The following is a 27751-nucleotide window of genomic DNA, read 5'->3' on the forward strand; positions in this document are numbered from 1 at the left end:
CGGATGATCTGCTGCTGTTTCTGGCGGATGATCGTGACGCACTGAGAGGGGCGAAGGACCTCCTCCATGGCTTGAGGCAAGTAGCGGGCCTAAAAGTGAACTGGGCAAAGTCATCCCTGTTCCCGGTCAGGGCGGATGTAGCTGTCCCCTTAGCGACGGAAGGAGTACAGTGGCAACCCCACTGCTTGGCCTACCTGGGCACCCAGATCTATCACTCTCCTGACGATCTATTAGAAGGAAATGTAGGGTGGGCTTTACGAGGAGTTAAAAGCAACTTTGATTTCAGGGGGTCTCTGCTCTTGTCAGTTGCGGGTAGAGTGGCCCGCCTAAAAATGGTGACGCTCCCGCGGCTGCTCTATTACTATGGAGTTCTCCCAGTTTGGATCACCTAACTGAAATCACTGGTAACGGCGTTCTTATCGGGACCCGCAGGCGACAGGTAGCACTTAATACACTTATGAGGCCAAGAATAGAAGGAGGGTTAGCAGTACCTGACTTTGAACACTACTACATAGCTGCGCAATTACAAGGACTCACAAAATCGGTGGCGGATAAACTTAGGGGGCCCGTGGAAAAGAGGGGAGCGGCCCCAGATGTGCGGCTCCTGTCGGGAATAATTTTGAGACTTCCTTGCCATGAAGTGGACCTCCCTATGGACCTCAGTGCAGGGCGTAAATGCTGGAATAGAACTCTGAGAAGGGCCAAGGTCAAACATCCATATGCGCCGGAAATCCCCTTGCTTATGTGTGAGGCACTCCCCCATGGCGGTGAATAGGGTAGATTGGGTGCATGGGCGGATCTGGGTATATCTGCGATAGGGGACCTTTATGAGGAGTGCACGCTGATCCCATTCAACGAACTTAGGAAGCGTCACGATCTACCGGGAGGAGACTTTTTATTGCACACAGCCCTTACGGCAGCCATGAGGAAACATTGGAGTGAGGGTCTATCTGAGCCGGATGTCTCGATGGGATGCCAATACTTAGTTACTGCGGCTGGCACTTTTAAAGCAGTCACATGTCTGTACAGGCGACTTACATACACAACACTTCCTCCTCTGACCAAAATCCATAGAGAATGTGAAGCAGACCTGGGCAAGCTTATAGCAGATAAAGAATGGGGATACTGGTGGAGAGGGCGTGGAAGAGTACTAGAACTGCACACTTTCAGTTGATAATCTTTTATGTGCTACACAGAGCCTACCTTACCCCAGACAAGCTCAATAAATATTTCAATATGCAAACTGCAGCCTGCCCACGCTGTCATACAATAGGAGCTGATTTTTTGCACATGTTCTGGAGCTGCACGAACATAGGGGACTTCTGGGAGGAGGTAACCATAATATTGACGGAAGTGACTGAGAAAGAAATAGGGAATACTCTGGAATACTGTCTGCTGCACTGTTTTCCCCACACTGCTAAAAACAAAGTAACAAGTAAGTTCCAAGACCTTGGGTTAGTTTTAGCTAATAGGGACATTACCAGTCACTGGAATTCGGGAATTTGCCCTAGTTTCTCTCGATGGAAAAAGGAGTTCATTAAATGGGCTGAATGTGAAACCATTGTCAGATTGAGAATAGCTAAAGGAACGGGAATTGGGAAATCACTGGAAGTAGCTAGAGCATGAACAGCGTTACTTGAAATACTTAAAAATCCAAATGTTGTGGATGGGAGTGATCAAGAGGAAGAAGACCAAGATTGGGCTGCCTGATTTCCCTGCGCTGGGCCTACTGAGCGACATGACCCCATGTTAGATAAAACCCCCTGAGCCGAGGGTAAGGTTAAGATAATACGTCTGAGTCATCTGATTTACAACTCGCAATGTCACATGCAATATTGATACTGTGTAAGTAATAGCTGTTCCAGAATTGGGGTTATGGAATTGGCTGGTAAGCACTTGCTTCCGGTGAGATCATTAAGGAGAAAGCATATATTCTACAATGCCGTGGAAGTAGGAAGACGAGAAAGATAACATACTAAGATTTGATTGTAATGCTTACTTGAAAATGTAATAAAAATCTGTTTACAAAAGAAAAAAAATAAATGTATGCAGAGCAAATGTAGGTGAAAGGTTGTGTAGCTACTTAGGCCTAGATTGAGGTACATTGGGGAACATAACACCCACTGCTTATCCGAAGGTCGATAAGGTCAACTAATGATAAAATATGCCTGTTTAAAAAATCATAAAAACATTGTCATAAAACCAGCGTCTTAAAACATCTAAAAACATGGTATATATAAATGATGCTATTAGAATTAAAAAAGCTCTATAAGTCAGCTAAATTAGTCAATATACTGTTAGACCAACTGAGCACATCAAAAGCCATGGTGCTCAGTGAGAGAAGAAAAAAAAAAAAGCGATGTTTCGCATTCCAATTTGGCTTGTTTTTGAATAAGGGGCGAATTGTTCCCATCACACGGAGAGCCAAATGTTTATGTGTCCTGTGTGGGAGATGAAGCATCACTGTCGCTCGCATTCACAGAAGACGGTCCCTATAACACCGCTTGTATCAGGTCAATAGAGCAAAGGTGATTATATTCAGTTCCCACAGCAGCCACCGAGGGAACACTCGATACCTGTGAACCTGTTGTAGAGCCGTTGTCCGATCTGATAGGAGCTGAAGCATCCCATGGGGGCTCTAAGAATGCTGTCATCAACATCGGAATATGCTGAAGACACTGTAACACGTGGGCTTTTAAGGGGTCCAGTAGTACGTCTATTTCAGGGGACGTAACCAATTGAAGAGACAGTCACTATACCAATCCAAAGGACTAGGAACAGTAGACCAATTGCAATCCAGAGTTGTAGCCAGGGAAAAACAAAGGGCTCGATTTCGATGTCAGATGGACCTGAGTCCATCTGACATCGATTTGGTACTGGCATTGACCGACCTACTGTCGGCGGTACCAACCCAGAAATTAGGATGTGACGAACACTGTTCGGTCGCACTCTTATTCTTTACAATGAGAGCATGCATTCCGACCGGAATGCAAGCTCTCATTGTAAAGAGAAGAGGTGCAGTTCATCCCTGCACCCCGTGGCAGGCACCTCAAGGTGCCTGCCACGGGCACCTTGAGGTGCCTGCCATGGGGTGCAGGGATCCCTCGGCCTCCAACCAGAGGCCATGCACCCATGGGGGCCCTCCTGGGGGACCCCAAAGTCAACTTCCGACAGCCTTTCTGTGTGAGAAAAACCGGCACAGAATGGCTGTCGGAATCTGACATTGTAATCCCTCTGGCGGAAAGAGCTGCCCTTGGGATTACTGGAGGCTTTCTGAATGGCAGACGGGCTCTCCGAGTCCATCGGACGCCATTCAGAAATCCAGCTCAGATTCCTTTCCGAATGACTCCATCCAAACGGGTCAGTCGGCAATTAATCCGAACAGCTGATTACAATGCCATTGGAACGGCTCTGACCGAGGGTCAGAGCCGTTTACTACGGCATCGTAATCGGCCCCAAAGTAAGTCTTTTTCAGCCTAAGGTAGAAATCACAAATTCGTTGTTTTTGGGAAACAGGCGGTATCGGCAACTGGGGTTCTCTTGGATACAATGAGAAAGTACCTCGTGGAGTGGTATCGTCAAACGTAATTTATCTTTCCATCTATTTGATTTTCCTGGATGGTAGCGAGAGGAGATCTGGTGCTACCCAGGAGCCCACCCGGCCTTTTATTAAGTATCGGCCACATAGTGTGGTCTTGATCAGATCAATAGAGACAAATCTCTTTTCTTTCTTGCCGGCCAGGGACCGGAAGAAGAACTGTACTTGTTTCTTCGACAGCCAGGACAGGTACAGGTGCTCGGTAAGATGGTCCAAATTCTTTTTTGCCCACAATCTTTTCTCTGACCAGGTCTCCAATCTTTGGGTCCCAGGCAGTTCTTGCAGGAACAACTTTCACTTCTCCAGTGGCAGTGCGCTTTACTTGGACGTTGCTTTGTAATGCCTGAAATTCATTGAATTCCTGTAAAACAGCCAAACGATCATTGATGTCAAATGGTTTTTCATCTGCTACTGTGCTGCCACAGTCGAGGTCAGGTACCCACATTCTAATCCCGAACAGGACTTCGCATGGAGTACAACCCCCCAGGGAACCTCTTGCTTGGCATGTTGATAAGTGCCCCTTGGGACCCCATATAGGTGATTGACCCAACTGATTCTCGAGCCGAATACTCTAGCTGTTAAGGATTGCTTTAAGTCCGGGTTCTTCCTCTCCACAATAGATTTTCCCATGGCTTCGCTGTAAGCCGGTGAGCTAAACACAGGGCCACAGTCGGAATGTAATGTGGCAATTGCGTATGTCCCTATGAAGACTCACAAATCCTATATAACCGTTTGGGTGTCAGCCGGGCACTGAGGCCAAACCCACAGGAATCTAGAGCATGAATCCACTGCCACCAAGAAGTACCTTTAAGCCCCATATGATTATAAGGGGCCGCAGTGGCCCAAATAGACAAATGCGAGAGGTCTATCTGATATCAGTAATGGTGTTTGTGGTGGAACCTTTCATCTGCTGACAGATGTCGCACTTAAGGACTTAACCCTTGTTTTTTTTAGTAAGACCTAGCCTCCAATAACGCTGCTTCAGTAGTAAAATAGTTGCAACGAAACCTGCGTGTGCTGAACCCACACCCTCGTGTGCAGCTAGGTTTAATCCTAATCTGGGATCCATGTTTGGTATCACACTATCCACTAATCCTGGAATTTGAGCATACGGAATGTGTTGCGTATCTAACTTGTAGGAGTACTTGAGTGGAAAACCTTTTGGCAAGGCTGAGCTGTTGTTGAGTGTAGTGTTCACAGCTATCATTATCTATCCTTGTGCTAGAATGAGTGATTGGAGCAACGGAAGCAGTTTGCACTGTCGCCTTGGCGGCTTCATCAGCCAATGAATTCCCTTCAACGTGCATGCCAACACGCTGATGATTCAATGTGTGAATTACATGAGCCTGTGGCAAGCATTTTTTCAGCTCTGCCACCTGTTCCCAAAGCAACTCGGCTTTATTGTGCAACCATAGGAATATCTAAACCCATTCTGGCCCTAATGGTGAAGATATTCATTGCATGACTGAACACAGTAAAACGAATTGCACACAATGAGTGTGGGGAATTCCTGATCCGTATTTGTGTAGGGCCAGTATCAGGTCTTTCAGTTCTGCCAGCTGTGCCGTGCAATCTCCTAGAGACTGTGTATGTGTATTGCTAGGTCGGAACTTGCCGTCCAGCATATGTCCCTTCACAATCGCACATGCTGCGCTGTATTGCTGTTAACTTCCTACGACAGGCTGGGCAGATCCGCTAGTATAAATGATGTATTCATACTGATCTAGAGGCATTATTTAATTTGGGAGAGGATATTCTTGTTCATACTGCAGGAATGCTTGTGTTTTTAATGTAGAATCAAATTTATAGTCCACATCTGTTGTAGTGAGAGAATTAGCCCATTGAATCCATCGCAGATGCAGTGCTTTTGTGTTTGAAACACTTGGTTTGGTAACAGCTTCTAAGGTTGGTACTGGAGTCACGACAATTATGCATTTCCCCTGTGCTAGTGCTCTTTCTCTCACTACAACCGTCTGTACTGCTCTCAGTATCTTTTCTGTGAATGCAAAACGCATTTCAGCGTTTGTGTACAAATAAGATTTGTATGCAATGGGCACAGTTTCGCCTTCATTGAAGGTGAGGTAAGTGTACCGTGATTGACCCGCGACTACAAGGATCACCAAATTCGTAGTATTTACACGTGTGTATAAGTGTTTGGAAGCTATGATGTCAGCTTGTACGGAACGGAGAATTTCTATGTGTTCCTGTGTCCAATTTGTAACTGAAAAATCAGGTCTGATTAGGTGTAGAAAGGTGTTACCTTTTCTAAGTAATCCAAAATGTATGTTTTGCCAAAAATTGTAAAATTAATTGTAAACCTTTCAGAGCAGGGCACATTTTTCTACAAAACATTAGCTGCCAGGTTTTTCCTTCACTTGATAGCTCATATCCCAAAAATAGGACATTGAAGTGGGCAATTTTTCATTTTTTAAAGTTACCTTTGTAGCCCACAGTGGCGAACCCCAAAATTATGTTGTTTACCCTGAGCAAGTGATCCAATAACTCGTCTGTCAGATAAATATCATATACATAGGACATTGCCTCCTCATCACAAATTTGAAGTAACTCTGTTACTCTTGCTGAGAACAACCCAGGGCTATTCTTATACCCTTGGGGAAGTCTACAGAATTGGTGTTGAGAGCCAAGGGCCAAGAATGCTGTCAGATGTCTGCTTTCAGGCACTATATTGTGGCAGAAAATCCATTTGAGATATCTGGTGTTGTTTTGTATTTTTTCCGCAAAATGTTATTCATTAATGCAGCACTGTGTGCACTTTGTAATGCAAAGGTTTGTTTGCATGTGTTTATAGGCCTGTAGTCTAAAACTAGACAGTATGAAGTGTCTGGTTTTATTACAGAAAACAAAGGATTATTAATTGAAGAGGTGCAATTTTCAATCACACCTTGGTACTCAAGACAATCTAATATCTCCCTGACTTGTTTCTTTGCATCATGTTTTATCGGGTACTGCCTCTGGGGAGTAGGAGTAGATTCTAATGAGATTTCATGGTGAGGAGACTCAGCATCCCACCCTACATGATTGCAGTAGAGTGTGGGAGCTAGCCCTAAGGGCCACTCCTGTGAGTATGAATGTTTTAGTGACTCTAGAACGAGGTCGGAGAAGGCCGGTAAAATTACATTTTACTTCTTTGGGTACTCAGGTGGCCGATCTTTTTCAGCCAAAAGGATATTGTACCCATATGTCAGGTTCTCTCAAAAGAGACTATTCACTTTCCTGGGGTATGTCCCCCTCCATTTGGAGCATGATTGTGTGTAATCGATGTGGGACACTTACCCTTGTATCTGGTGTCTCCACCGTGATACGATCATTCAACGATGCTGTCACCAGAAATTTTCATCAGGTTCTGTCGAGCTATTGTTACTTTTGCTGCGCTGTCCTGCATCATCAGAGCCGATTTCCTGTTCAGTTGCAGAGTCCTCAGTAGCCTGGGCATTTCTTATTTTAAGGCCAGCTACCATTTATTCTTTTTAAATTGAGGTTTAGTTTTTGTTTAATAATCTGGTCTGAAGTGCGATGTATATCTCTTGGCTTGGCTCGCTCTCCTGATCTGTGTCCTGACCGTTCTTCCCTCTCCGAGTTTTTTGATGAACCCTGAAAGAAACAAGAGGAACGTGTGCAAGTATCCTGACACCTGTCAGGTTTTTAATATTATCACGGTTGCTAAGATTTATTTTCTATCTGAGGGCTCCTGCTGAGGATATCCACCCCGTGATTGTAATGCATTCTGCGTATTATTTTTTGATAGTTTGTTATCCCATTTCTTTTTGAAATAATTGGGTGCTTTCTTTGAGTTATCCTTTTCAGGATTGCTTGTTATTTGTGGTTTTCCAGGTCTAGCTCCCAAGTTATCTCTACCCAGCGAAGCATAGGTTTCTTCGATAAATTTAGGTAGTTCTCGCTCCGGTTGTGTAGGAGTGACTTTCCACCCCTCAGGCGTTGGCGCATAGCCACTACTGCTGCCTCCCCCTTTATGTTACCTAACATAATTGTGGATACCTGGGCAAAATTGCCTATCAATTTTATCCCCATGTCCAGGGCAGGTTCTGCCCAGTACTCTGTGGGAGCAGAACAGAACTCAAGATAGATTGAGACAACCTTACTGCCAACATAGTGAGGAGGATACGGCTTTAAGATGATAGAGATGGATGATTTCTTTCAAACAAGATTGGTTTCCTATGCTTTTTTGAAAGTCACATTGAAAGTAGATTCACTGAGTTAAAAACTGACAGATTCTTAGGACACAGCTTTAGAACGATTACGATAAAGTGTGATGTGTCTTAAAACTCTTGGTCTACAGAACAAGTGTCTGAAAGTCCACAGTGAGACATGTCCTCCCCAAAATGTCAATATCAGTGCCATATACAGGAGTGACTTGTATGGATGATTTTATGAACCAAGCGGGTGGCTTCATTAATAGACCTAGCATCAGTTGAGCCATTCAAGGTTTATCATGAATTGGGGTATGTGGTCTAAACAACAGCTGCCTTGGGAGAGACAAGGTGTATTCCGGGAATTCCCATAATGATTTCTAATCTCAATTAGGTTTTCCAGGTATTTAAGGCTTTTATCCCAGTAGACTTTGTGGATAGTGAGAAGGACCCTGAATTTCATCCTGTTTTGACTAATAGCCAGTGGAGAGCTTTGGGCAAGGATTCATGTGGTTCTGCTTACAGTGTTAAGACACTTTCTAACTGCCTAGGTTTGTTATTTTTGCATCTTATCAGTAAGCATTTTGAGGAAGCCAATGTAAATAAGTCTACAGAGGTCCAAAATTGAAACAAGAGCTTTGGTTAGTTACACCCAGTGGAAAATTTGGAATAATTTGAATGCTTTGTATAGAAGGATTAAGAGAGGACTGATCCCTATAAACACAGCATTGACTTGTGACATGAACATCTGAGAAGTGAAGACTATGCCCAGGTTTCTCGCTTGAGTTGGGTAGAGGGTGACCTGGAGACGAATCTATGACGTTATTCCGCAGCCTTTTTCCCTGCAGGGAATCACAACGCGGTCGTTACAACGACCGCGTTGTGATTCCGCATACCATTACTGCGCAAGTCGGAACAACGACTTGCGGAGGGGGGCGCTGGATGTTGGAATAGTATAATTTACTATTCCAACTCCAGTCTGTGCGGACACTAGGGAAGGTGTTGGATATTAAATACAACCCCCCCCCCCCCCCCCCCTCCGCAAGTCGTTGGTCCGGCTTGCGGAGTAATGGTATGCGGAATCACAGCGCGGTCGTTGTAACGACCGCGTTGTGATTCCCTGCGTTGAAAAAGTTTCTGGAAACCATCAAAGAGTAGTAAGACGTTTTACATTTTTCATCTACAATGGATGGTCTCAGTCCTGGTTATGATCATGCATATGTAGATCTCCTTTATCCAAGTTAATCACCTAATAGGAAAGAGAGGAGCTGTGGGGAATATCCTGTTGTTCCTACCTAACATTTTGATTGTGATTGAATAGAGAGGGGTTCTTCCAGGATTGAGCAGTGTCTGCTATTCATGACATGTTTTCAAGCCTGTACAACAAATATATACAGTTAACAGTGGGGTATGCTGTGAATGGGTCAAAGAGTATAAGGGCTGAATTCTTAACTTCATCCATTTAGCATAGACGCTTATCCCTTATATTGGCTTTCTCTGTTTTGGTGTCCCTTGAGCATCCAAACACAGACTGATTGTCATGAAGGAAGTGGTTTAATTATGCATGTCCATTTATCAAGGACCTGCTGAGCAAGGGGAGTGTAATACGTACCTATAGATAGCTAGGATATTGGGGTCTGCTTTTCATATTTTCTAAAGTGAGGAGGCAGTAACATGCTTTAAAGAGTCTGGTAAGATTCCTTATTGGAGGGAGGCATTTATCATATTTGTTGCATCAAATGCAGGAGCAAGAAGCAGTTGTTTAAGACATACAGCTGAGCAACGGTCTGCATCCAAGTTGGCAGACAGTTTAGGCAGTTTCTCAGTGTGTACACAAGTTACTCTTTAGAGCCAGCCAGGGTAAATTTTAAAAAGTTCTTTTGATTTGTTCACAAACTCATGAATGCTCTTTGCAAGATATGCCTTTTTGGTTTTACTGATTTCCTTGGATTTCTATTTCTATGCATCTTGCAGTGGGTTTTGGCTTCAATAGGCATAGACTGCACCATTGGTGTACTAGGTTTCATTTGTGGTGTGTCAGTTCCACAAGTTCTGTCTTAAACCACCTGTTGTCTTGAACGCCTTGTTTAGGTTAAGATTTAATTGGCGCAAGAATGTCTAGGGCAGCCTGAACATTGAAGTATATCTTGTTAAAAATGGAACTGAAGGGGGTGTGGCCAGCCAAGATGGCCGTGTGGACGTGATCCATGATGGCTCTGCTGCCAAAAAGGACTTAACTACAGACACCATCGAGCTAAAGCTAACCAAAGTATGCAAATACTCCTGGTATGACGACTCCGATCCCTTTTGCAATGTCTGGAACTGTGTTTGGATCAGCGGATGGCGAGTGACTGAGGGCTGAGTGGGATGCCATTGCTCCCGCCGGAGTGCCGTGCAGGAGGTGGGGGAGCAGGCCTACCGCGAGGAATAGCAATTTGAAGTAGGCTGCACTCGGAGGACCGGGAGAGATGACCAATCTTCAGTGGCCCGGTGAGTAAATGCAATGCGAGGCAGGAGACGCGACGGCCTTCATTTCCCTACAGCACAACGTGGAAGGGAGAGACAAGCGGAGTGCTCACCAGTTTGAAGAGGCAGTAAGCACTGCAGCGAGAGTCGTTAATTGGAGAGGGTTCTCTCACCTTTTGGGCAGAAATTCACCATTAAACCCCTAAGGTGAACCAGAATCGGCGGTGTCTGACCCTAACATGGCGCCCGCGGCGGACGAGATGCCTCATGATGACACTGGGGCCCCACACAAGGTAGATTTTCCACAATAGCAGTGGGGCACACTCCGCTCTCCTCGGTGTGCTACCATTGGAGCACCTCGCAACACACAGCCTTAGCAAGTGTAAGGCGGTCCAGTCAGCAACCCTCGTAGCTGCCCGCATCGGCAACAGGCTGGGAGTGCATGCTTGAGGAGGGTGGAGGCCACCCCATGTAAGAGAGACTGTAGATGGGGAGGAGTGAAATATGACGAGCTCAAACTTGAGGATAGAGCTGGAGGCTCTTTGGAGTCCCTACGCAGCGGCACACTCGGAACTAGATTTAGGTCCCATCTTGGAAAGTAGATTACCCTTACATTCTGACTAACCGCAGAGGGTAGTAGCGCTGGAGAGTAGGACAAGGCCATTCCAGGCTCTGTGATTCAGGAGATCCAGGCTCAAGACATGGTACTTTCCTAATGCCTTAATCCAAGATAAAACATTGCATGATTCACTAAGGACTTCCATTAGAGATTTCTTCCAAATAAACAACCCTCAGGACACATCTAATGATTGAAACGATGAGGGCTGCAACTGTGTGTGCACCAGAGAGTAATATTTCGTATATTAATATCTTTACCTCTAGTTAATAGTCTCCTGCTCACTTCCAGTGGCCCACCGTTAAAAGCCACTTAAATACACAACATTTGAAATATACCAGAAAGGAGCGGAGTGATATTACATATTATAAACAAATAAATGCTGTAATCGAAAGTACATTTTTTTTGTTATTTGTTTTTATTTTGTACTGTAACAGTGCGGGGGTCATTTATGCCATAGTGTGTACATGTGACAAAGTTTATATAGGCAGCACTAAGCGCAATTTGAAATTGCGAATACAAGAACATAAACTATTAATAATGAGGATAGCAGATCACCACTTTTTCAGCATATTAAGGAGGCACATCCTATGAGGAAAGATGTGAGGTTTCATAGGATACAGAAAATAGAATTAGGACGTAGAGGAGGGAATTGGGAATTAAAAATCAGACAGGAGGAGGCACGTTGGATTAGTAGATGTAGAACAGTGGAGCTAGGTTTGAACAGTGACTCTGAGCTCCATTATTTTTTAGAATGAAAAATAGTGGTATCCTCTCAAGTGATGTGTTACTAATGGATATGGGGCAGGATCGTATAATCATGTGAAGGAAAAAAAAAAAAACATTTTTTTTAGCAGGAGTAGAAATAAAGCGATGGTGGCATTTGGTGACTGTGGGCAGTTGTAAAGTGTGATACTTTAGTGTTAACATTATCTTAATATAGTAGGGAATTGTCCCTTGGAATACAGTATTATAAATTGTGGTAGTACTATTTAAGATTTGATTAGCCATTGTATTGCGTATTAATAATAATGAGTTTTAATTGTGCACTTGTACATTAGACATGGAGTTTATAACAGACTCATTAGGAGGGGCGAATAGTGATTATTCATAATGGTCACCATACGCCACCTCCTTCATTGGCGGGAATTTGTACGGATTCCTTCATTTCCGTCTTCCACGGTTGAAATGGAGTTTAGAGACAATTTCGGTGGACTAGTTATGATACATTGGAAGTAACGTTGTCCGTAAACGGAGTTAAATTAATGCAGGATTTATGAGCTTTTCAGCGAGGGACCGGCGTATGTGGTCTTGAATGGGGACCGGTGAATAGAGTGACGGACGGGAGTAATGATTAGTAGGCAAAATGGATACTGGACTAAGGCCGAATTTCAGTACAGATAAAGACGAGTGCATTGGTGGCGTAACCAGCGAATAGAACAGGGATTCCTTCATCTCCGTTGTTTACGGGTAAAACGGGATTTGTGAGATTAATGGCACACTAGATGAGTGACATTATCAACATGTCAATTGGGGAATGAAGTTGAATTAACTTAGGATCGGGATCGAATATCGTAAGAATGTTGTGATTGGATTTTAAATCAGGGGAACCGGTGATTGGTTCTCTTGTATTACGACTCGAAACGGGTTAAGGGTAAGAAGTGTTGGGGAAAGGCCACGTATATTGGATGGTTTCCGGTAAAACGTTCAGAATATTGTACAGCGATAGCAATGGCGGTAAATCTAGCGGACCAGATAGGGGGCTACTGAAGCTTTTATGTTAATGAGGTCTTTAAATTAGGAATAATGATTGGTTCTGGATCTTACTGAAAGGTTTCCAGACCATGCTTGGAATATTACGTAAGTTAAACGTGATCTGATTGGCAGGTTGAATAGGCGGACCAGATAGGGAACACTTGAAGCTATACGGTAATGAGGCCTTGAATACGGAATCAATGATTGGTGCTTGACTATTTTAAAAGGAACGTTGGTGGTTTTAGGCTACAGAGCAGGGCTATCGGACCGGCTGAGTGAGTCACGAGGATTTTTTGCTGCAAGGTATGAGATTGAAATAGGGCGCTTTGTTTTCTTATCGGAGGGTTGGAAGGAGTGATATTAATGGGTTGCCCTTTTGTTATATTTCCAGATCAATTATATATATACGGGAGAATGGAACAGGATGGAATACTAGGAACAATGATTGGTGCCTATTTGTTTTAAATGAAATGATGGTGATTTCAAGCTATGGAACAGGGCTATCTGATCGGACGTGAAGGGTCATGAAGACACAGTAATACAAGGTACGAGACTGAAATGGGACGCACCAGTTTCTTACCGGGGGATAGAAAGAGTGCCACTAATGGGGTGTCTTTTATTATATATTTTTTTTTAGACTAACTATTAATATATGGAAGAATTTAACAGGATGAAAAATGTATGATAAGTGCCAGAAATGGAGGACTGAAATTGGTATCGAATTAAATGAGAGTACAGATTTTGAAGGGCTGACCAAATTAAAACGGAGGTGAGAAATTATTAGTAGGGATATGGAAGTTTTTGGGTATGATTGGCAATAGGAAAGAGGTAGAATTGCTCTATGATGGAAGGGTCAACAGTGAGTGAATATATAGTTATTTTATTTTTATTTTCATTTTTTAGATTATACTTTTTTTTTTTTAAATAAAGGGTGCGACGTTGGAAAGGATACACATTGAATGATTCTTGACATCTTCCTGAATCGTCTAGAAAATTAATAGTCGAATTTCAAAATGATGATAAACATGGAACAAGGTATGTTAGGGGCAAGGTGTTGCTGGTTATCTTCATGTTAATTAGGACATGTAAAATAAAATAAAACAAAATAAGATTAAAATAAAGAAATGAAAAGCCGAGGGTAAATACACTAATACAACTGGAAGAACAGGGGAAAGTTTAAATGAAGTAAAGGGGAATGCAGGTGATGATACATTTATGTGTGACAATCAGATCACTATTGGAATGGAGATTATGTTAACACTGTTTTATTAGAAATTGAGATTTCTGACTTTGATACAAAAGATTGTATTGTTAAATAGGCATGTTTTGCAAATCATGGATATATTTCTTCCTTGTGTAAGTAATATTGAAGGACTATACATTTAATTTTTGTATTGTGATATGATGTTTTTTCTTCTTTCCTTTTATTACAGCCCTGATGATGTCCTAGATAGGACGAAACGCGTTGGCTGTGTAACTGCATACATTGAGCAATATTTACTCAACTGATTTGTTATGATGGGATATATTAGAATTTATGAAAACATTTTGTGTCTATGATTATGACAATTGATTGAATGCTATGGAACAGTTTTACATGTGATGGTTTAGGTACAAAATATTGTATTAGCTGATTGGAATACTACTGAACATTAGATCAATTGTGCAATAATCAAGGAGGAATCATAGAAAGAAATATAATGAATAATAAAAAATAAAATAAAAACAAATAACAAAAAAATTTACTTTGGATTACAGCATTTATTTGTTTATAATATGTAATATCACTCCGCTCCTTTCTGGTATATTTCAAACCCTCAGGACACATCCGCGGCAAATAATTGGGACACGTTCAAATCCGTTATTCGGGGACATTGTCTGTCCCTTATGTCTGCCCTTAATAAAGAAAGGACGACAGAGAGGTTACTTTTAGAGGGGGAATTACAGACTGCAGAAAGCGAGCACAAGCTCAACCCCACTCTTACACTTCAGAGAAAAGTCACGGCCCTGAAGGGAAACTACACGCAATTTACACGAATAGGGCGGAGTTGACTTTGCTTCACCTTCAGCAGACATCATATGCTCAGTGTCACAAAAAAGGGGCGCATTTGGCGAGACAACTGAGAGTAAAAAGGGAAAGAGAGTATATCGCAAGCATAAATGATCCCACGGTCGCCCAAATTAGGGAGGAACCTGGGAAGGCGCGAATGTTCAAAGACTTCTATAATGCACTCTACACACCCGATCAAGCCAACTTACACGTCCAAGCAAATTACCTGAACTTAGTGACGCTGCCTCAGGTAACGCCTTCCCAGAACGAACAACTTGGGGAACCTATTTCGGAGGAGGAGGTCCAGTCTGCCCTCAAGACCCTTAAGTTGCACAAGGCCCCGGGAACGGATGGCCTGACTGTGCAATTCTATAAAAGCTTCAGTGTGGAACTCATTCCCCAATTGACTATTCTTTTTAACCACATAGCGACCTCAACCCAAGTGACTCGCCCCATGAGCGAAGTATTATTCACTGTGATCCCTAAGGTGGGGAAGGACCCTCAGCTATGCTGTTCTTACCGCCCCATATCGCAACTTAATCTGGACGCTAAATTGTATAAAGATACTGGCCTCTCGGTTAGACAACTTGATGCCAGATCTTATACACCCGGACCAATCCGGTTTTATTAGGGTCAGACAAACACACGACAATGTACGCAGGGTGATCCACTTAATAGAGAAAACCCATAAGAAACAGATTCCCGCAGTACTCCTAGGTTTGGATGCCGAGAAGGCGTTTGACCGGGTGGACTGGTCCTTTCTCTTCCAGGTCCTCCATGGGTTTGGATTCTGTGACAACTTCATCAACATGATATGAACTAACTTCGCAGCCCCGAGTGCCAGGATCTTGGTTAACGGGGTGGCATCAGACCCTTTTTTGTTGGGGAGAGGAACGAAAAGGGGCTGCCCCCTGTCCCCGCTCCTCTTTGCACTCAGTATTGAACCATTGGTGGCAACTATTAGGGAGTCACCGGAGATTAAAGGGGTGCCCTTTGATTCCGACGAACATAAGATATCTCTGTTCGCCGATGACGTCTTGTTGACATTGTCGGACCCCCTATGCTCACTGACTGCAGTACAAGAGGAGCTGACCCGGTTTGAGCAGGTAGCTGGTCTCAAAATTAACCTCCCTAAATCATTCCTTCTAAACCTAACGCTGCCAGAAGCGGAAATGAGAAATTTAGAGGCACCTACACCATTTCAACGGGCCAAGAAGGATATCTAGGGATTAAATTAACCACCAAAATATCATACTTGTTTGTTGCCAATTATCCTCCGCTTCTCACCCAACTACAGGCTGACCTCAAGCGCTAGTCACCTCTTTATTTATCCTGGATCTGCAGACTTCATGCCTTTATTTAAGATGTTTGTTTCAGAGCCTCCCCATCATCCTAGTGCAAGGCTTCTTACACAGAGCACACATACTGCTTAAAAAATGTGTCTGCAAAATAAGAGACCGAGGCTGCCATTCCATCTCCTAAGAAAATCCACAGATGAAGGAGGCCTAGCGATGCCTGACCTGACACTCTATTATAAAGCAGCACAGCTCTGGGTTATAGCCGAGTGGTCCCACCGAGAATTGGACAAACACTGGCTACATATGGACCGGGCGATAGCCGGTCTTGTAATCTGGGATCTTCTCTGGAAGCCGAAACCAGATCGTCTAGCAAATGCTTACATTAGCACTCCTACCAAAACGACTCTTCGCACATGGGACCAGCCGCGGTCGGTAGTAGGAGTAACTGCAGGGCGGTGACGTGGGGAGGGGCAGGGTGGGGGGTAGTAAACTATTGATTACGGAGGTTTACAGGTAAGTTAATATATAAATTAATAAAACGAATTTCGTTGCGTTCACTACATCGCATTTGGGGATGCAGTGCACGCAACGAAATTGATATTTGATCACGATCGCAATCACTTTCGCGGCATAGCCAATTGGTCTCGCTTTTGGGACCTTATAAGTATTTAGTTATGCAACTGTTGCATGGCTAAACACTTATAAGGTCCCAAAAGCGAGACCTATTGGCTAAGCCAATGCTTGTTTTTTTAATGGGATTGCAAGGGAATTACCAGCTGGGCTGTGAAGGGTGTGCTTTTAAAGGACAGTTATGAAAAAATTGCACTGCATACAGTCTGGGTATTACTAAAATCTAAATTTTAGAAGCACTTTTTTTATTCTAAACCTTTTTGCACATTTTGTAGCAGCCTATCTTATACTGTGTGTAATGCAAGTTCAAAATAATGACTTACATATTCACAGTGCTTTCTGTCACAGACTGGGATCTAGTAGCACTAAACATACACAATTCACTTTTCTCCACTACACTAACCAGAATTCAATTATGTGGCTCTATGGTTACAGACACGGACCTCTGAAGTACATTAAATATTAGAAGTTTCATAATGCATAATAGTGCATTTTCCACTGCTTAATGTAACTTGCATGTATTCTTCATTTAAACTGTGCGTTTTTTTTATATCTAGTTACCTGACGGTGAAAGACCGGAAAAAGTTACAGTATTTGCCATGCCTTTGACCCCGCCCCCACGCTCACTCACCCCACCCCCATTGCAAGAACCAGCAGAGTTCCCATGCTTTTTTTAACGCACTTTGACCGCTGGCTTTGATGTATAGTGACAATAATTCTAGAGGAATGTTTCTAATGTTTCTGTAAAGGCTTGAGGGGTATTGTAAGAATTACAGGAGGTGGGCTTGTATGTAATATTGGATAGGTTAGTGGAGATGAAACAGTGATCAGCCTATGTCTGTGGCTGGTTCAATAGCTCCAAGGTTTCACAGTAGTGCTTGAAGATATTGTCGTGCCCATACTTTTTTCATTTAATAAAAACAGTCACCCTACTTTTTCATCCTGGGGCAGTTAATTCCGACAGCTGAAATGTTCTAGCTGAAGTGTAAGGAATGGCACCAAGTAAGTGGTAAAAAGCTAAACAAGCCTGCTTGCCAGGGTGCCTGCTTGCCTTGACAGGTGCTAGACCACTAACTATCTGTTGGAACCCAAGCGCTTACATTTCCTCAGTGACATGTGAGGACCTGTAAGTTGAAGTCACCAATGTTGTTAGCCTTAGTTTGGAAATGGCGTCAGTTCGAGGAGTAGTTCCATGCAGTTGGAGCTGTTTCTTGATGAGTGCTGCAGCAATAAGAGAGCGATTCGGAATGATGGATAGGTGGGCAGCTGTCTATCAAATAAGGAATAGCTAATCCCTGACATAACAACCAAGTCAACTCAGAGGCATGAGCTGAGGCAACCCCTGCGATTCCCCACACAGCCTCCGCCTCTTACTTTATTCTGTTTACTATGCTAAGACTTGAGGCTGATCTCTCCTTCACTTTCAAGTAGTAGAGATCAGATATTTTGAATCTTTGAATTTAGTTGACAGTATCTCTAAGATACGCTACAACTGTTATCATCCAACCTCCAGAGCATCTGTTTGTTCCCACCACTTTTACAAGATGTTTAATTCAATGCCCTGTACTGGAGGAAGGGTCCATGTACTGGGCTGAAGGGAACCATTGTACAGAATTATAGTATCAGAGAGATTTGGGAATGTATTCCATTTTCTCTCCTACTACCATGTTGTTCAGGGAATATCGGATTGATATACAGCTGAAGGCAAGCAATTGATTCACTCATCCCATTTTCTACAAGGTGACACCTCTACAGGCAATATTGACACTGATCTAGTGAAAAGGATTTTTTACATCTCGAAGACCTTCCAAGGCTATATCTCCATGCCGTCTGTGCAGTCAGAAATTCTGGGCTTCGCCATAGGTCTGAAACATTACCTGCTTGCAGTATTATCCTCAGCATTTCTCTTCCAAAACTTCTCACACAGGTATTGGCTCCAAATGTAGATATCCTGCATGAGGAGGTGCGCGAGTGCCTTGGCTGACCTGTAACTCTTTGCTTTTCAAGACAGATGTCTAGTAGACCATGAAGATCTTCCAGTTCTTTTGCTTGCTTAATAACTGGAGAAATTCACACCTCTGTCCGGATCTAAACCTTCAGTAAATCAGTGTGATAATCTGCACATCCATGGAGAAAGTTTAACAGCTGAGGAACTGCATGCACACTCAACATCATCAAACGCACCTCTTGAACAAGGAGCCTTAATTAGTGAGGGATTGGCTTTAGTCTCAGGAGCTAGCCATTACCTCAATTTCTTTAGAAAGCCGTCCTTTGTGACATTGTGATCCACTGGATGGAAATTACGAAGTACTGCTTCCTTTGTACCAGGAAATAATGTTCTCCCTGTGGCACCTCTAGAAGGGCATTTACTAGTCCCCTAAGAAAATAGATTCCAGTAAGCTGGGGTGGGCTCCAGCCTCCAGCACTAGTTCATAAGGAATGGTACTAGAATATTGAGTTTTAAACACTGACCTGCAATAGTATTGCGACCAGAATATCAACCACATGAATACCGTGATAGTAAATGTATGAATAAGCACAGGTTTATTATAACTAACCCCACATATATGTACCTTTACAATAAGCACGTCTGCATGGTGCGTAGATGTGGAGTTAGATATAATAAATCTACACTTCCCAGTGTATACTTACCTTCATGATATTTTGCTTGCTGATATTTCTGCTGTTCAATATTTTTTAACTCAATATTCCAAACAAGCTGGCAAAGAAATGCTGCAGACAAAACTTTCGCATTTCTTAATGGTCGTGTCATGTTTACAATACAGATCTTGGTTAAGCCGTCATCAGAATCAGGGCCGGATTTACAGCAGGTAGCACCTGTTGTGACAATTTTATAGGTGCTCCAAATGATCTCCTTCTCTACCACCTCTAACGGTACCCCTCATCTCTTCGTAGCCCATTCTTCACATGTATTTAATTTTTTATAGCGCTACTTTACATTACCGAGCACTTTACGTGACACACGCAATATACAGAAACAATTAACCATACAAGAGAGTAGATCAGCATATAGGAAATGTTGCAAAAGACAATGAGGACTACAAGTTCACATGTACAAGGTCTAGGAGTCACGTCATAAAACTGCTTGGTCTGGAGAAGCCTTAATTCCAGATTTAAAATGTAACAGATTGGTTGGGGTTGGTTTTACTAACACAAGGATCACTGTGACAAAAGCAATAACAGAATGAGATATCTAAATAAAATACAATTCTGTAACTCCTAATTACTCATGCAGCAGGCACATCAAATCTCTGCGCCACTTAATGATTAGTGAAAAAACTCCAACTAGACAAAACTCAGACCTCTACAGGACATACATTAATCACTCGACATGTTTAATGTTCCCTGAAAATTGCTGGGTACACAAGGAACTCTACAGCAGTTGTTTTAACGAAGATATTTCAAAATACATAGCTCCCCGAAGCAGCGACCCAAGATCGGCACCTGTTGCACCGCCCTAAAGCCGGCACTCTTCAGAACCTTGCCCTTTATTCTCTCCCTTTCGTTCTTCTCCTTTCATCATCTCATCTATTGCTTTCATCCTCATTTGGTAATAGCCTGCTTCTAGTTAATGGTTTGAAGAGTAAGAGAAGGGGTCTCAAGAGCATAGGTTTCTCATTTAAAATGACTTTTCCCTACCGGATTCTAGGAAACCTACTACATGCGACAAGTTTCAAACACTATTGAACTCACTGTGTTACTTGTGTGGCTATAAGAGCCTCCTACCCCTGAATTGTACCTCATTACAGACCCGTGAGTTTCTGATTGAAGAGTTTGTGAAAGGTTTAGTTGCTTCCTCCCTTAGGTGTCAGTCAACAAAAATTTACACATACAAAGAGCCATCAGGCTCTCTCTCGGATTCTGACCAGTTGGTAGCCAGACTACTCCACAGTTTTGATAATTATCAGTCAGAGTGTCACTCGCCCTTACCAAATTGGGGACTCACTTTGGTGATTAGGGGGCTTCACCAATCTCTATTTTAAACACTGGAGGGCTTCTCCAATCTCCATTTTAAACCCTGCATGGTTTGACCTGGTAATCATCCCAGTGTACTTTCCAGCAAATTGAAGAGGAGTACAGAGATTTTTTGTGGTCTCCGATTCCTGTCTGAGGATAATCTCAGATAGGGTAAATGCATGCGTAGGTCCATCCTTCAGATCGAAAGTGGGTGCTAGATTTCATTTGGAACAAGAACTACTCTGTCCTTTATTTTCCCTCTTACAGGTCCGCGAAAAAAGCGGCTATGCATTTCCTCTATGTTAGGTCTGTTTTATTTGGATGAAACCAATGACCTTAGGCCAATGGAGTGTTTGATAGACTCATTCTTTGCATACTTAAATTACACTACCTCTTGCAACTGTGTTACTTTATGTTTATAAAGTCATGCTGTTGCAACATTCCTGCGGCTGGTCTCTTTTTACAGAAATGAAGCATTCCTGGTATTACTTGCTAAAGCCTCACCTAACTAGTAATGAGGAAGACCAACAAGGGGATAGGGGCCTTATTAAGTACAAGCATAATTCAAACTCTGAAAGCAGTCTTCCTTGGCAAAGTCCTACCAATCAGGCAAGCTCAAAGTTGAGAACCTGTTAACAGACAGAAGGCAGGAGAAAGCAGAGATCTCCTTAGTGAAATGTCCATGAAAACAGAGAAAAACAGCTCCTGGCATGGACTACTTCCTATTTTTGCAGTATAATCAGATGGGTTACCTGTTTCACTGTCAAGCCTAATATTCATATAATGAGCAATGCAATGAATACTACTTTGTATCAAGCTTACCAGTAAGAAAGGCCAGTCACAATCTTAAGAAAAAGAAACATAGCACACAAGTAAAACCAGCAGAAAGCCCATGAGTTCTTTGTACGAGATTGTGAGAAGAGAGACTCCAGCATCACACGATGACTTAGCTTTTCAGGAACATAGTATAAAAATTTTTGAATAAACTCCTCCTAAACACATGTTAATGACACAAAACCTGTAAATGAATTATTGAGGCCTTTCATGGAAATGGCAAACAATGAGGTTTGATTAAATAAGGGTATAACTGCACAGACTATCAACCAAATTCTCCTTATCTGAAGTTTCCTTTTGCGTTGTGTCTGCTAAAATTCAGAGATGACTCCAGCATAAAGGTTGACTGAGCAACTACCGAATGTAAGGTGACTCATTCGCCTTCATGTCTGGTGGACTTAGCGCCATGAAAATCACAGTAAAACAATGGTAATGCTGGTGAACTTTCACCAAAAGGTATGCATTTTGTACATAATGTGCTGGGTTCACCTCCAGAAAGTTAGGAAGACCACACATGAGTGGCAATTATTTACAACACACCACTGGCATTGCCAATGTTTCCACCCGATTAGTCACCATCAAGATAACTCCTCAAATGGCAGAGACAGTACCCTGTTGCCATAGTAGTGAACTAAAAATGGGCGACTATTACCGAAAACTATGGGCTCAATGTACTATTACACACTTGAACAGGGACGTAATGTGCGATGGAACCTATGTAATCTATAATTGTTTATTGATACTATTAGGCTATTATGCACACAAATATGTTTAGTATGAAAACTAGAACATTAGAAAAAATAGCTACAAAAGGACCCCATTTTCACATAATGCTAATCAGTGCTAGCTACCTAACATACCAATAAAATACAGGTGAACACCAGCAGCTATAAATGGATGTTCTATTCATCAGCATGCTAAAAAAAACACATCTTCTAATATGACTTACATGTATTTTATTTGTTACCTGCATCGGTAAAGAAGAGATCTGACTTTCCTGAAGAATATCACTTTCTTTTTCTAGTTTCTTGCTGTAATACATGCAACTGCAACAAACAATAGAATAACATTTCTTTACAACCATACGAATTTTACCCAGAAAAGTACGTTACAAAATTAAAGAGACAAATAATAAGCAATACCGTTCTCATTATTGGTAAACAGTATTGCCCATTTGTTTTTGGTCATGGTCTGGAAAACAAACATAAAAGCAACAGCAAACGAATACTGCTAACTCAAGCCACCTAAAGAGAAAGTATTAAAAAAACTAAATAAACTGCAATCTCCCACAAGAATGCACAAGTTAATAATTTCCACTTAAATACGGTATAAAAATCTTTTGTCCAATTCCCCGTGAAAAAAGAACAATATTCGCTGAAATCAGTTTCAAAACTACCCATGCCACTCAACCACTTCCAACACCACTGAATTCCCAATCCAGGCACTCCACAAAACCCTCCCCCTCCACTGAACAGTCCCCAAAGATGGAAAAGTATCTACTTTCTATCTCAATGCATTCCTCACATTGTGACCTCACTCATTTGGACTTTAGACCTAACATTCTACAGCTACACTAATGACACACAGATCATCTTAAAGATAAACACATCTGAAGTAGACCGTTCCAAAAGCCTAGGAACACTGCCTAGAGGCAGTAGATGTAGGATACCACAACCAATTGGGACTTAACCCTGACCAAACAGAAACCACTACAAGCATGAACCTGGACAACTTGTCTTCCCCAACTTCAAATCACTCACAATCCCATTCCCCACCTAAAGCGAAAAAAACATAGGCACAGGTCTGGATTCTGACCTCAGTATAAATTCTTCAAGAAACTACTGTTAAACATAGTTATTTTTCTTTTTAGATCTTACAACATATCTTTCTCTGCCTATCATTCACACAGAAATTATCCACAATGCTCTCTCTGATCATTTGTTCAGGTAGATTATACCAACTGCTTCCACTTCTATCATTATCCCATATCATAAGTGATAGCACGGTTTTGGTAAAGCGTTCTCGTTAACGACAGTCGTGGAACACCAGACTTTGATAGGAACAATACTTGATTAGCACAAAAATAAGTGCAGAGCCAAGTACAAAAGCAGAAAACACCTGAACTACAAACTTTTCAATAGACAGAGAGTAGAGAGTTAACACATAAACAGAAACTTAAAAATATTCAGTGGTATGTGTGTGCCATGATGTCAACAAATGGCAACACGGTAACACAGCCCACCAGCTTTTTTGAGAAAATAAAGTCAATTTCATTATACAGGATATGCTACTACGATGCTTTACTATCATTTGTGTTGAAGTTAGCAACTCACACAAATCATTGAAAGCCTTCTGAAAAAGTGTTTTCCTGAAGGCCTCGTAATGCTGCTTCAGTTGTTTACAACATTCTGTAATGTGACCACCGGTGCTTGACTTGTGAGGTTGTTTGGCAGCAGCACTCTTTTTAGGGGCCAGGACTTATGTTTCATCATTAGACTTTGACCTAGTCAGAAGAGAGAAAAGGCAGGAAAGAGAAAATGAAGGAAGCAAAAGATAGGTATGCATGGAGATAAAGAGACAGAAAGTGTAGAGTGAAGAAAGAAGTAGGCCTGAATTAGTAACTAGGAAGCTTTGATTTTCGGCAACCCAGTCTGTGCCAACTGTTAGGGGGCAGCTCCTAGGAAAAACGTTTGGCCCCCGAACTTATGTTTATTATTTAACAAATAAATCCTGTGAACTGCTCAGGATCTCTGCATGGCATGGTACTCGGCCGATATGATAGCTGTTTCACCACCCATTTCCCCATCTTTCTGTTGTCCTGCATGCTATGGGCTTGCTGCAGGGAGAAAGAAATGTTAAGCAGGTAAAAGCTTGGAAATAGGCAGCGAAACATGGGGTACTGTGAAGCAGGATGGGATGGGCTCACAGACATGCAGCTGGCAGAGTATGCATGTGCCTGGGTGCAAGCACACTCACTCTCAAGCAAAACTAGGGTTGTCAAACCATGTGTTTGAAAGCACAGGGCAGAGGTTCTAACTCTGAAGATGATCTTCATATGTTCATATAAAGTAGGCTTTTCACGGGCCACTATCTTTTTCTTGCAACTTGTAAACAGCATGCTGTATTATATAATGGAGTTAGGGCCTAGCCAGGAGTCTGTCAAAAGACAGATGGTCGCTATACAGTATTTGAGTGGATCTGGGGCCTAACGGGCACGAAACTGTGTGACTCCATCATCTATTTTGGCAGATTCATTGACGACTGCATTATGATCTGGTCAGGGACTATGAGTAATTTAAAATTATTCTGTGAACACTTGAACAGTAAAGACTTGGGGATAAAATTCACCTATCAATATAGCATGACAAATATTGAATTTCTGGATGTGGAACTGTTTATTGAGAACAGTCAGATACAGGGCAGGTTACATTGGAAACCAACCTCATGTAATGCTTTGTTACAAGCTAGCAGTGCGCACCCTAGACATCAGATTCAAGCGATTCCCTTCGAGAAACTAGTAAGGGGAAGAAGAAACTGCAGTAATGACAGATTTTTTCGCATAGTTGGACAACATAAAAGAACGATTCAAGACAAGAGGTTTTAATGCACACATTATTAAGAATGCTGGATGTAAGATTCTCAAAATGAGAGATTGGACACTCTCAGAGACAAACAGAACAGGAACAGGGAAACAATGAGAACGAGAATGATCACTGGTAATAATGACATATCCCAGATACTGAAACAAATAATGTATAAATACTGGAACATTTTACGTTCTGACAAGACCCTGGACGAATACATAACAGACACGCCCAGTAGCATATAAAGACGGGGAGGACAGTGAGATCCCAATTAAGCCCGAGTTATCCCAGACTCAAACCGACCTCGACTTGGTTGACCCAATTGACAATGGGGTTTCACAAGTGTGGTAAATGTGGGCATGTAGAGAGGCGTATGATAAAAAGAAGTTGTTCCTGGGTGCGGATGTCAGATCTTATGATATAAGATACAGTTACAATTGCTATGCAAAATATGTGGTATATATTTTGGAGTGTGAATGCAAACGCACATATATATAGGTAGCACCATAAGAACACTCAAGGAACAGATGAATGAACACATCAGAGCAGTGAAACATCAGGATACGAGATATCCAATGGCAATGCATGTAATGAAATGCAAGGCGCAGGGTCCACACAAACATTTCACTTTTTTTTTACTTGGATCATGTTGAACCAGACCCCAGAGTGGGAAACAGGGAACTGACCCTTAGATGAAGGGAAGCTACCTGGATAATGTGACTTGGGGCTGTGGAACATGGTCTAAATACTGATCAAGAATTGCAATATTTTCTTTGGGAATAGATGTGGATTTGTGTATACGTTTGGGGAATAATGGCAGTAAATTATACATGTAATACAATGTATGTATAACAACATTGTGATGAATGTAAGAGAAACACAAGCTACATTTATCAGGAGGATCAATATATATGGAGTAATCATGAATATGGGGATGAAAAATTGAATTTTAAGCATCAGAACATGGTTCTAATTCTTATCATAAACAATGCATTTTAATCATATGACTGTGGATTCTAACATTAGATTTTTACTCCTCCAATGATAATAAGATCAAGAACAATGGCTGGGAGTGGGATGTGATGCAGAAATCCACACACTTGAACACACAGCTTGATGTATAAGCATGAATATGCATTTTGAGGTTGTAAAAATACTAGCTGTATAATTTGGGCGGAGAAAGAATCATTCATCCAATAGGGCACCCTTTCGGCCGTATGAAAACGTGTTGAGGTGTGGCTTCAAGATTGAAACATGCATTAGTGCAGCTTCAGCGTGACAGATTTATTGAGGGCAAAGCCATAGGGGCTGACTCTCTAATGCGATAATAACATGTTCTTTTGTACGGAGGAAATGCTTATATTGATTTATGAAGCCCAATCGGGTTATATTCTCTTAGATATCAGAGTCTCAACCATGGGGACATATAATGGAGTTACAGACATGGCACGTGGTTTATATGTTACCCAGACGCTTCAATTCAGATGTACATAACCAACCAATATTGCAAGTGGTTCTGACCCTATTGAAGCGCGCACTAGTGCGGCTTCAATGTGACGGCAATATTTATTTGGAGGCTAGAGCGGCATATCCGGTTAGGAGACACACACACTGCAGGAGATAAGAAAGCCGGCGGGACGCTTACAGGTGTTCTCAGTTGTAGGTAAGAATACTTGTGATTAGGTGACTAGATATATGTAGCTGGCAGCCAGACTTCCCTTGCTTACTGTGGGAACACGCCTACAAATATCAATGGATGTCTAAATACATACAAATATATTATGCAATGATAATTGAATGTGGAGGACATTAATGATTTGCAGCAATAGTGACTCAAAGGTGAGATTGCGAGATTTTAGACTCACCTTCAATATTAACAGTATACCAATGATCTAGTGATATCAGGATTAAAACATGATATTATCATTATACAGAATACCCACTGAGGGGAATAGAAATTGAAGTGCTTGCCGGGACGGAAGTATAACCGCCGTGGAGGTAGAATGTTTCATTATGAAACTTTTGACAGAATGTTGTAATTCAGGATTTGGCCCATTAGTAAGGACATATTGACCCAAAAGTGTTGTATTACTATTTAGGTATTGACAAGCAGTATTTCAGGAAGACAGGTATGCATAGCACTCCTTTTTTGTATTGCTGAAATGTGGATCACAAATGTACTCTTTATGGGGTGATTCATTGGCCCACCGAGAAGGTAAATTGGTCACTTACTAGTACAATTAGAGATATGGACACACTGCACCATGTCCCACTTCACTTCACCATAATCATGGAATTGGAATCCGAAATGGTTAAACAGCATGTAAGGACATGTATCCTATTCAAATATAGAGCAAAGTCCTGTTTGATTTTTGTTGTTGAGCTTAAGAAAAATTACTGGGATTGTATTTCTCAGTCCACCATATACTATGTAATTTAGAGGACGGTTTTGGTTTCCACTAAAAGAACAAGTATGTAGAGTGTGTGGCATTTCATCAACCACTACAACTACATTTGTATTATTTTCCAGCCCTGAGGAAGTCGTGGGGTTCACCCTAGATGACAAAACATGTGTAGGCTGGCTGGGCAACCAAGAAAGAAAATAAAGATCAAGAGGATATGTGTCATATATGTTTATCAGATGTTTATATGATTGCTAAGTGTGTGCTCGGGTAGTGAATTGTTGATACAGTATTTGGTAGCTGCAAGGTAATACCTTTGAGAAAGAGTCTGCAGGCTAATTTAGTTTCATTTGCCTTTTTCTAAAAACACA

General features: G+C 42.0%; 1 protein-coding gene and 1 long non-coding RNA gene across 5 annotated transcripts in view; one reads left to right on the forward strand and one right to left on the reverse strand.

Annotated features, from left to right (window-relative positions):
• The window catches only part of LOC146865550 (baculoviral IAP repeat-containing protein 1-like), a 649379-nt gene that overhangs the window by 501962 nt on the left and 119666 nt on the right, over positions 1–27751 (reverse strand). For both annotated transcript variants that reach the window (XM_085632368.1, XM_085632367.1), the window contains exon 8: positions 22362–22440. In XM_085632368.1, coding sequence (XP_085488494.1) covers positions 22362–22440 — 79 coding nt within the window. The remainder of the gene's footprint in view (positions 1–22361; positions 22441–27751) is intronic.
• LOC146865551 (uncharacterized) lies at positions 12785–14349 on the forward strand. 3 transcript variants are annotated; one of them, XR_014970324.1, is made up of 5 exons: positions 12785–12907; positions 12996–13149; positions 13242–13373; positions 13508–13639; positions 14038–14349. It is a non-coding gene; the product is annotated as an uncharacterized LOC146865551 (long non-coding RNA). The 3 variants fall into 3 exon arrangements; XR_014970323.1 differs by having other exon boundaries at positions 13535–13639; XR_014970322.1 differs by lacking the exon at positions 13242–13373 and having other exon boundaries at positions 13535–13639.

The sequence above is a fragment of the Triturus cristatus genome, chromosome 2_1 (genome assembly GCF_964204655.1).
Source record: "Triturus cristatus chromosome 2_1, aTriCri1.1, whole genome shotgun sequence".
In the NCBI taxonomy this organism is placed as follows: domain Eukaryota; kingdom Metazoa; phylum Chordata; class Amphibia; order Caudata; family Salamandridae; genus Triturus; species Triturus cristatus.